The following is an 11,729-nucleotide window of genomic DNA, read 5'->3' on the forward strand; positions in this document are numbered from 1 at the left end:
GTGAGCCTTACTTCAGTTGTGGGTAAAGTGTTGGAAAGGATTATAAGAGATAAGATTTATAATCATCGAGAAAGGAATAAGTTGATTAGGGATAATGAACATGGTTTTGTGAAGGGTGGGTCATGCCTCACAAACCTTATTGAGTTCTTTTAAAAGGTGACTAAACAGGTAGATGAGGGTAAAGCCGTTGATGTGGCGCATACGGATTTTAGTAGGGATCCGTGCTGGGACCGCAGCTTTTTACAATATATTTTAATGATGTAGAAGATGGTATTAGTAATAACATTAGCAAGTTTGCTGATGATACTAAGCTGGGTGGCAGGGTGAAATGTGCTGAGGATGTTAGGAGATTTACAGGGTGACCTGGACAGGTTAGGTGAGTGGTCAGATGCATGGCAGATGCAGTTTAATGTGGATAAATGTATGGTTATCCACTTTGGTGGCAAGAACAGGAAGGCAGATTACTACCTAAATGGAATCAATTTAGGTAAAGAGGCAGTACAAAGAGATCTGGGAGTTCTTGTACACCAGTCAATGAAGGTAAGCATGCAGGTATAGCAGGTAGTGAAGGCGGCTAATAGCATGCTGGCCTTCATAACAAGAGGGATTGAGTATAGAAGCAAAGAGGTTCTTCTGCAGCTGCACAGGGCCCTGGTGAGACCACACCTAGAGTACTGTGCAGTTCTGGTCTCCAAATTTGAGGAAAGACATTCTGGCTATTGAGGGAGTGCAGCGTAGATTCACGAGATCAATTCCTGGTTTGGCGGGACTACCTTACGCTGAAAGACTGGAGCGACTGGGCTTGTATACCCTCAAGTTTAGACGACTGAGAGGGGATCTGATTGAGACAATATAAGATTATTAAAGGATTGGACACTCTGGAGGCAGGAAACATGTTTCCGCTGATGGGCGAGTGCCGAACCAGAGGACACAGCTTAAAAATACAGGGTAGACCATTTAGAACAGAAATGAGGAGAAACTTCTTCACCCAGAGAGTGGTGGCTGTGTGGAATGCTCTGCCCCAGAGGGCAGTGGAGGCCCAGTCTCCGGATTCATTTAAGAAAGAGTTGGATAGAGCTCTCAAAGATAGTGGAATCAAGGGTTATGGAGATAAGGCAGGAACAGGATACTGATTAAGGATGATCAGCCATGATCATAATGAATGGTAGTGCAGGCTCGAAGGGCAGAATGGCCTACTCCTGCACCTATTGTCTATTGAGTGCGGAGGAGGCACTTTGAGAGGAATTAGGAAGAAATAGTTGCAGGGTTAGGAGAAGAACACAGGGGAGTAGGACGAGCTTGTTGGAAGTAATTGATCAACCTGAAAATACCAGCCAATTGTTGGTACCTACTTGCAACTCAACGGACATGGGAAATACGGGCACGGCTAAGGCAGGGAGATGAAACAGACCAAAGTTAAAACCTGATGCCACGTGGCAAGATCTGTTTATAGTGACATTTGGGAACAGTCGTCAGCTTCACCCCACAGTACCATTCTGAGTACATAATCCAGGCCATGTCTCCAGTGTCACTTAAAGTGTGACAATGCCAGCGGTACTAGCCAGTGCATAAAACACTAACAGATTCTGTTTGAGAATTGCAACTGTCTGAAAGAGAGGAATATAAATTTTAGCTGCAGCACTTTGGTGACATTTCTGTGACAAGCTAACTTGGAAAATGGTTACCCTTATCTTTACACCTGCAAACTACTTAAAGTGTATATTGCGATCCCAAACCAGTCAGTCAGTCAGTCAGTAACTGCTGTACCCTAATGAATAATGTGTCAAGGAAACAATTAGGAAATAGGTCATTTTTGATCAAGTATTGTGCAAGGACAGGTTAGTTAGTAATCTTAAAGTATAATTAAAGTACCCTCTGGGGAACAGTTATCAAAATGATTTAATCTCAAACTCAATATCAAATTATTATAATTGAGGATAAAACAGAGGTCTTCTGTTCAAATAAAACCAATTATGTCAGGAAGAACAACAAGTTGGACAAAACAGATCAGGCATTTTAGTTGAAATGTATGACAGTGTTAAAATCAACTGAACTTTTTTAAAAGAAATCACTCCATTCTCAACAAACGTTGGGGAGTAAATGCCTTCACAAAGGAAGTCCTCAACCTTTGAGGGGTGGTGCAGATGCTTAAAGCGAGATATGTAAAGGCTACTGGAAAAAATATTGCTTCAGGAAAATCATTGCAGCAGCATAATCAGGAACTGTGCTGGTTGTATCAGGACATGTGCAACGTTCTAAATTCGGAGAGAATTACAGGAATTAAAACCTAAACTTCTGGGATAAACTGGCCCACCCCTCTGCTAGTAATCACCATGCTCCATAACTAGCCCACCTTTTCAACCTGCTTCCTCCTCATCCCCAAAATGACTTAGCCCAATCTTCCTTTGTATCTGTCTTCAGAGCAGAAGACAAAACAACATTACAAGAAACAAAACGTCTAATGAGAATGCAGAACATATTGGGACTAAAAAAAAACTGTTAGGTCTTTAAGGTGGCAGCCTCCACCATAGGGGTTTAAAATAAATGGAAGCAGACAGAAAGAATAGACATATTGGTTTTGTTGTTTTAGAACTGCTGAGATTCCAGAACAGTCCTTGGTGGATTGTTAATCCAGAAAGAGGAAGAGAGAGAGAAAAACAGGGAGCTACAGGGTAGAACAACAGTAATTCACACATGTTCAGCATTTTTAAAATAATAAATATCATCCCTGGTGCTTCCAAGGAGCTTAATCAAATAAGCTCTAATATCAAGCCACAGAGCTCATCCAATATCAATAGCAGGGAAAAACTTTGACTTATTAAATCAGGCACATGACCAACAGCGCATAACATATTCCAAGCCCCCTTCTCTCCCGGAGTGGAAGTACGTCACCTTTACCCTTGAAGGGCTGCCAAACGAGACAGCGACAACAATCAGAACAAGTGGTCAGAACTGTGAAAGGGAAAGGGAAATAGTGTGTGACATCTATTAATGACCTTTGAGGCTGTTAGCTTCAAGGGTAGACAGGAAACTAGCAGCAGGGATATACTTGAGGCATTTGAAATGGTTCACAGAAGACAGAATTTCACAAGGAGTAGTACTGGGTGGGGTAAGGGGTGGGTAGGGGTCACATACAGGCATAGGCTTAGGATTGGTTCCAAAGGATCCATGTCATCCCAAGCTGGCCCTCCCTCTCCTATCATGCCCCCATTTTAAAGATTAATCAAACCTGCCACTGCCAATTTAGGTTTCCAATCAACACATGCAATCCCACGAACTACAGAATGTAGGCCATAAACTGGTTTACTGTATTATTGCCGTTACCTCATTGAATTCTTCACAATTCTTAAAGATCAGCCTGATATCACCCACAAACTCCTCGGCCGTATTATAGTGCTGTGAGTGTTGCCTCTGCAGTTTCATCTTCACAGTGCACATGTCCATTGGCTTCTTTATAATCTTGTAGTAGTCAGGAACCTGCAAGAGACAGAGGAGCCTTCTTGAGCTCTCAGTGGGATTAATGGCAATAGGAGATGGAATGGGTGGGCAACAGTGGCTGCAGACTGGCAGACCAGAGGATGACTGTTCTAACCTCACCATCCAATGTGTTTTCCTTCAACCCAGTCCCTAACATGGGATTCCAGCCTCAACCAATGGGGCTATTACCTCCTGCTCAGTAAGAAATACAGTTCTGCTTTTAGAAATCCTGGCCACACTCACACTCACACTCGTCTACCTACAGATTCTGAATGTGGTCAGCATTCCCCACACTGTTGGCAAGCTGGTATAGGCCTCGCCAGATGAACAGATAGATAAATTGCACTCAGTCACAGCTTACACCTCATGGAAAGGTCACTGCAGGATGAAATAGGGCAATGCCTCGTGGCTGCACAGTACACCAGCTCATCCTCAGGGATGTGGAATATTAGAGCAAACCAAAGAAAACCCACTTACAACGGAGGCAGGAACTGGCTCTTGGAAAGCAACACTCAGTTCATCACAGTACATGGACAGCAGCAGGTTCTCACATTTCTGAAACAGAAAATACATCCACCCATCACTCTCCCCAAAGAAAGATCCATGTTCATTGCACCATTCACCATCTAAGAAGTACACGCAACATACTTTACAGCAAATGAAGTATGATTGCAATTTTAGTCAGTCATTGTTGTAATGTAGTATGGCGGCCCATTTGCACACCAGCAGTAGTGTGATAATGAACATGTAATCAGCTTTAAGGCGTTGCTGAATGATAAGTGTTACTTCAAATACAGTGAATCCACTCTCTCCTTGGGATGTCTGATGCCCTACTGAAGGGACAGATGGATCCTAGTCAGAGCCTACAAATCTTAAAATGAGTACTCACCTCTTGACTCCCCAAAGCCTGTCCTCTATCTACAAGACACACATCAGGAGCCATAAGAGAATACACCCAACTTGCCTGGATGGGTACAACTTCAACAATACTCAAAAAGCTCAACACCATCCAGGACAAAGTAGTCAGTATCAGCAGTGTGCAGAGTTTACAAGATGCACTACAGAAATTTACTATGGCTCCTCAGACAGCATCTTCCAAACCCATGACCACCACCATCTCGAAGAAAAAAAAACATCAGATGCCATTTAGAAGGACAAGGACAGCAGATGCATTGAAACACCTGCAAGTTCCCCTCAAACACTCACTATCCTGACTTGGAAATGTGTCACCACTCCTTCAGTTTTGTTGGTCAAAATCCTGGCATTCTCTCCCTAACAGCATTGTGGGTCTCCCAACATCACAAGGACCGCAGCAGCTCAAGAAGGCAGTTCACCCCAACTTCTCAAGGACACCTAGGGAAGGACAATAAAACGCTGGCCCAGCCAATGACCCCCAACATCCCACGAGTGAATAGAGAAACAAAAAAAAACTAACATTTAATACATTGTAGGCCACTCCGAACAGTTCATCACCTGTTCCACTCCCGGGAATGGGACATGTGCCTTGTAGATAGAGGACAGGCTTTGGGGAGTCAAGAGGTGAGTTAAGAATCCATCTGTCCCAATGGCTCAGTGGTTAGCACTGCTGCCTCACAGCACCAGGGACCCAGGTGCAATTCCAACCTCAGGCTGGGGTGTGTGGGGTGTGTGGGGTGTGTGGGGTGTGTGGGGTGTGTGGGGTGTGTGGGGTGTGTGGGGTGTGTGGGGTGTGTGCGTGCGTGCGTGTCTTGCGCATTCCACGTGTGTGTGGGCTTCCACTGCTCGAAGATGTACTAGTGATGTGAATGGGCCATGCTAAATTGCCCATACCATTCAGGGATGTTTAGGTTAAGTGCATTAGTCAGGCAGGTAAATATTGGATAATAGGATAGGGGGAATGGGTTTGAGTGGGTTATTCTTCGGAGGGTCAGTGCGGATGTGTTGAGCCGATGGGCCTGTTTCCACACTGTTGGGATTCAAAAAATAAACACTTACAGCATTCAGGATGAGATGTCAAAATGTTGCCAACTAAGCATTTTTAATATCTGTACAACATGCAGAGAGGGCCAATTCATCAATCCATAACTGAACCATCTCCACCTCCACTGCCCTTTTTACACCTCCCCCCCCCCCCACAAGTCAGTCAACAACACCTTGAAGCTGTTCAAATATTCATTATCACAACAATGCTGGTATGCAAATGGGCTGTCATACTAAAATACTACAAGGCAGAATACATGCAGGAAACACCACTCCCAGCTTGCTGATAAGGCACAAGATACTGAAATTACTGAGTGCACCGAGAGAGAAACAGAGTGATGCTTCTGAAAAGACAGGGTGAAACATTAACTCTGAACTCTCTCCAAAGATGCTGAGCGTCTTCCATCATGTCTCTGTCCTTGTTTCTGGTTTCCAACATCTTGGATTTGTTTTCCTGTTTTAATGGATTCAGAATGTAATTTTTCTGACCTCTGCTCTCCCCCCCCCCACAAACATTACCAGTTTTCCTGAGGGCAGTTGAGATGGGCAGCAAATGCAGAGCGTGCCAGCCATGTAACAGAATAAAAAAACTGCATCTCTGGCATGAAATGCATGATGCATTTGGCTGAGAGTTCCGACTGAGAACATTGACAAAATGTCCTTTTCTCAGGGATGTAGCTATTAGGAGCCATGGTTACGCCAGCCTCTCTGGAGTGAGCAAATAAGGACCCCCCTCTCTGAACTAATCAACTCAGTTGAAAGTCGCCTCTGCTGCTCCCATAGCCACTACATCGGAAGTTGTGGAAGACCACAAGCCTATACTATCTGGAGAGCATAGCTCCATTTGGATGTTGGGCCCCAATGAAACATTAGTGAACAATATTGGTCCCAGCGAGAATAACTTTCAGTGGGTAGTGCTCAGACACAGGGCACGGGCTGCAGACTTAAGGCATCACTCAGGAAAGGAATCTCACAACTGTGCATTTATCAACTTTTGGCTCAAAGTTACAAAACAGCACAGGAAAGAAGAAGGTGGTATAATCTACATTCTTGAGGCACATTTCAGAACTTTTGGATTCCCAAAACTGCTTAGCAGCCAAATACATACACTTTTGAATAAAGTACATTATTTCAATATAGAAAATGCAGCCATTAGTATGCCCACAGAAGGCTCCTCTGTGTGATAAGGATGAACTCAACCTTATTATTGATCAGGCCAGAAGGAAAAGCTCCTCTTATCTTTAGAAAAGTGCAGGGGAATTTTTGACATCTATCTGAGGGGACAAATAAATAGGTGTCTACGCTTAACATCTCCCTGAAAAAGTAGGGTCCCCGATAGTGCAGCACTCCCTCAGCCAGGCCAGCCTAGATTTCCACATTCAAAACGCTGGAGTGGGACTCGAACCCTGATCCTTGTGGGATCAGAGGCCAGAGTGCTGAACATCAAGTTACAACTGACATCACTCGACAATTTGTGAAGATTAAACCCAACATTACAATGTCTTATTTTTTTAAAAATTCTCCTCTTTCACTTCTCAAATTTGGCAACAGGAAAGTAACATACTTAGCTGTGTGGTTTTCCCAGAAACAGTGCAACCACTGGACATACCCTTTGATCGACTGGGGTCATCTCAGAGACTGCAACCACTTTCCTCTTTTCACCCATTTGCCACTGGTCTTCGCAGTCATACATCACTTCTGGGTTCACAGGGTCTCGACAAAATGTGCAGATCCATTCACCGCTAAACAAAATAAATTAACCAACTCAGACTGGTGAGACTCTATTTACTACATCGTCTGGGCTAGAGAGGCCCTTCAGTCCATCTGCTCAGGCAAGTCTAACATCTCTTTCATGGAATTGAATATCTTCTTGACTAGTTTCAGCTTTGAAGAACCACTTCACAACACTTTTCACTCATGGCTTCAGTCATTTCTTAGTTGTTATGAAGTGTATCTAGTCACTGGTGTGATGTAGGAAATACTACAGTCAATTCAAGCACAACAACATTACGATAAATGGCCAGAGCACTTCCAAAAAAAAAACAAGTTTATAAAGTGCACGTAATGTCAAGGGCACCGGGGAAGACTCGCTCATTCACTTGTCTTAGATTAACTTGCAATTCGCTCTGCTACATTATTTGTCAGGAATAATCTACTCATTATGAAGCAGTTTTCAAAAGGGTAACTTGCAATTGTAACTGATTCAGTGTGCATTTGGTCAATTGTACAGTGAAAATGTCAAAAGGAAATCCAAAAATAGACTTAAAAATTTCCATTTGAGCATTAATGTGTGACAATGAGTTAGCAGTTTCACACCTCTGCTTCCTGGGTTTAAATCACCAAGCCTCCTCTACCTAATGACTGGCGCAGAGGGCTGGACATACAAAACCATTCCTAACTGAGCTATCTCATTGAGAGAGGAACCTGTAGGATAGAATGCAGGAACTGCCAAATGATTGAAAAGGTCCAAACTCCAGCTATGTTACTTTCTATTATCTTGGTGGTTGTATGTTGCAAAGTTAACTATAGGTGTTAAATTATGAAATTAAAACTTTCATTAATTAGTCCACAGAGTCTGATAGAAGGCAAGGAAGTATGTAGTAGTGAACAGCCTTGCAAATTTCAGGTCACTTGTGCCTGTTAGGTCATATGGTTTGACTACAAATCTGCGTTCAAGTCAAACTGGATGAAGAGAAGGACACATCAAGAGCTATATTCAGCTTAGTCTTAGAGGCAACTAATGCCTTTGTACCAAATACTGCTATGCATGGTAATAAAAGACATACAGAAGTTTTTGATTTAACTTGACAGATTAACCCATCTTTGTGTGTTCTTGTCCACATAAGAGTTCATTCATAATCTAGTGTTCTAACTCCACCCACACTGTGCTGTTTGTGCTCAGTGATGTGCAGCTCCATGACACCATTGTAAGGTTGCTCCAGGATTCTGAAGGCCTTACAGAACAGTTCCTCCCAAATCTGTCACACCCACTATGTTCCAAATTACTCTCACTGTAGTTTTCTTTCGAAGAAATCAAATTTGCATTTGAATTAGTGATTCTAGTTGCTATCACTGTATTCCTAGTCAGACTGTTTTCACACTTCTGGTGAACAAACTATAAATCCATAAAGTGTGGGAGTAGAAGGTGGTCATTTATTTAATGAGGTCACGGCTGATCTGATAATCCTCAGTTCCATTTTTCTATTTAATCTACATTAACAGGCAATCCCCAGTCTTGAATATACTTAATGATGACCCAGCCTCTATGGTGCTTTGCAGTGAAGACTTTCACAGATTCAATACCCTCAGAAGAATTCCTCCTAATTCTGAGATGATATCCTCTGGTCCTAGACTCTCCCACAGAAGGAAACAATCTTTCTACATCTACCATCAAGCCCCCTGAGAATCTTCTACGTTTCAGTAAGGTCACCATTCATTCTTCTCCATTTTAGCAAATACAGGCCCAATCTCTCTTCATAAGACAGTCCCTCCAAAGCAGGAAAAAAAGCAGGAGGTTGCTGAAAAAGCTCAGCAGGAGCAGGCAGCATCTGTGAGGAGAAATCAGGATTAACGTTTCGAGTCCAGTGACTCTTCCTTTGAACTGGTAAGGTGGCGGCGGCTGGAGCCTGCAAACTGTAAATACCAAAGCTGGCGTAAAGCGTCAGAGGAATTGCGGATGCAAATGGGCAGGGGCTGGACCAGGGGAGTCAAGGTAGAAGGAGGTGAGTTCTGTGGGGCAGGAGCAGGCTGAAACACTGGGTCTGCCTGGGCAGTCCTATAACTCCAGATCAGCCTAGTGAATGTTCTCTGAACCATTTCCAATGTCAATGTTTCTTTCCTTAGATAAGGGGTGTGTCCAGTATTCTTAGTGTGTTTTGGACAGTATTTTGGAAGAGTGATAGATCAGGACATAGTTGGCATGAGGACACACAATTAGGAACTGGGGTAGGCCAGAGGCTTGTTCTTCCATTCAGTAACATGGCGGCTGACCTGACTGCAACCTAAACTTCACTTTTCTGCCTGCCTCCCATTTCCTCGCTCCATGTTGATCCTGATTCTGTCTAACGCAGTTGGAATATATTTAATGAACCACCTTCCACTGCTCTCTGGGGGAGAAAATTCCAAGCATTAACCATCTTCAGAAGGTGGAAAGAAAAATCATTTCAGGGAAGCCCCTTATATGTAAGCAGTGTTTAAAAACTAGTACTAAATCTTTCCCGTATAGAAAATATACATGTCTCAGTACGATTACATTTCCCTCTTAGTTCATTTGAGTAAAGGACCTTTCCTCACAAGATAACTCATTTATCACAGAAGTCAGCGAGTGACCTTTCTGTGAACTTCTCCAAATGTAATGAGGGGTGTCCCTCCGTATCCACGGGTAATATGTTGCAAGACCTACCGCGGATACTCAAAACCACAGACAGCAGCGAACCCCATCATTTAAGTGGGAAATTTATCTCCCCAGCAGCTGCCTGGAATTATTTCTGGAATGATGTAATATCTTCGGGCCACAGTACACCATGGATAACTGAAACCATGGAAACCGATTCCGCGGATACGGAGGTTTTACTGTATGTCCTTCTGAAAACAAACTACATGCAGTGTTCCAGATACTCAAAAGAAGACCTTGACCTAAGCTGACAGAGTCAATTCTTCAATTGTTCAGCGAAAAAAGTACACAATCAGACTTGCCACATAATTACAGGTCAGAAGTTAGAAATACTGCAGCGAGTAACTCACCTCCTGACTCCCCAAAGCCTGTCCACCATCTACAAGGTCCAAGTCAGGAGTGTGAGGGTATACTCCCCAATTGCCTGACAGGCGAGGATGAGGATGAGGATGAGGATGAGGATGAGGATGTCATTACCTTGGAAAGCTGAGGAGAGCTGGCACATGGCAGACGAGATGAAACACTTTGGGGCACTTCTCACAGCACAGCAGGTCACCCCCGTTCTGACAGACCGCGCACCAGTCCTCGTTGGGATCATCCTCTTTCCCATGGTCTCCCCCGACCCGTGCAGGCTTGTGAGATGCACCAGGGGGCTGGGTCCCCCGATCCTGGGAGTCCCCAGGATTGGATGAGGGGGATGCCGTGCTATCTGGAGGGTCCACTTTAGCCAGTCTATCGCGGTGGCCAACTGTCTGCCCGTCTGACACCAACTTGCCGGGCAGGAGAGAGGTGCTGCTGTTCTGCGGATTGGTCAGCTACATGACAGCAAGAATAAGAGGGGTCACCACACAAAATAAGTAAATAGATAAAATGATAGCAATCAGAAGTCAACGTGATGTTTCACAACCATAGACTAAAGGGGTCCATCTGCCTGGGTCACAGCACGATCCTGATCACCGAGCGGGCAGAATAGTTAAGGACAAATCTGCTCTGGATGATCCCCGGTAAAGCTGCCCACCCTCCGAATATCAATGACAGTATTAAGACACAGATCTTCTATAGCAGTGGTTTTAGAAAGAGCAAGGCAATGTCTACAGTTTTAGTCAATAACATGCACAAACAAGTTGGTGAAGAAACCTCACAAAGTTGAAATAAATTAGAACCTACTATCATTTTTCCAACTTATGATAAAATCTGATTGGTGGTGGTCCTAATTCAATATCCCATTAACAGATTGCTTTCCACCGAATGCCACTCCATTCTTCCCTAAAATGGGTCCCATTTAAATAAGAATCATGGCCATGGAGGTGATAAATGTCGCTGGTGTAGTCATTCAGAGATCAGGCTGAAGCACTGTGGACAAGGGAGCAGTTCCCATCACAGCAGCTGCTGGCATTGAAGTTCCATTAATAAAGTCTGGAGCTGAAACCTTGTCTCTGTATCGGTGACCTTAAACTTAATTCTTGGATTAGTGGTGCTGGAAGAGCACATACACTCCAATGCATCTCGTCCACATCCTGCACCTCCGCCCTCAGGCCCCATCCCTCCAACCGTAACAAGGACAGAACGCCCCTGGTGCTCACCTTCCACCCTACCAACCTTCGCATAAACCCAATCATCCACCGACATTTCCGCCACCTCCAAACGGACCCCACCACCAGGGATATATTTCCCTCCCCACCCCTTTACGCCTTCCGGGAAGACCGTGCCCTCCGTGACTACTTGGTCAGGTCCACGCCCCCCAACAATCCACCCTCCCGCCCTGGCACCTTCCCCTGCCACCGCAGGAATTGCAAAACCTGCGCCCATACCTCCTCCCTCACCTCCATCCAAGGCCCCAAAGGAGCCTTCCACATCCAAAGTTTTACCTGCACATCCTCCAATATCATTTATTGTATCC

General features: G+C 44.3%; 1 protein-coding gene across 4 annotated transcripts in view; it reads right to left on the bottom strand.

Moving 5' to 3' along the window:
- LOC122559487 (E3 ubiquitin-protein ligase TRIM33-like) overlaps nucleotides 1-11,729 on the bottom strand; it is a 113,204-nt gene that overhangs the window by 2,068 nt on the left and 99,407 nt on the right. For 3 of the 4 annotated variants that reach the window (XM_043708988.1, XM_043708989.1, XM_043708986.1), the window contains 4 exons: nucleotides 10,307-10,644; nucleotides 7,046-7,178; nucleotides 3,955-4,032; nucleotides 3,325-3,477 (listed from right to left, as the gene is read on the bottom strand). In XM_043708988.1, the coding sequence (XP_043564923.1) occupies nucleotides 3,325-3,477; nucleotides 3,955-4,032; nucleotides 7,046-7,178; nucleotides 10,307-10,644 (702 nt within the window). The remainder of the gene's footprint in view (nucleotides 1-3,324; nucleotides 3,478-3,954; nucleotides 4,033-7,045; nucleotides 7,179-10,306; nucleotides 10,645-11,729) is intronic. The other variant, XM_043708987.1, reaches the window with a different exon arrangement.

Source organism: Chiloscyllium plagiosum, chromosome 19 (assembly GCF_004010195.1).
Source record: "Chiloscyllium plagiosum isolate BGI_BamShark_2017 chromosome 19, ASM401019v2, whole genome shotgun sequence".
NCBI lineage: Eukaryota > Metazoa > Chordata > Chondrichthyes > Orectolobiformes > Hemiscylliidae > Chiloscyllium > Chiloscyllium plagiosum.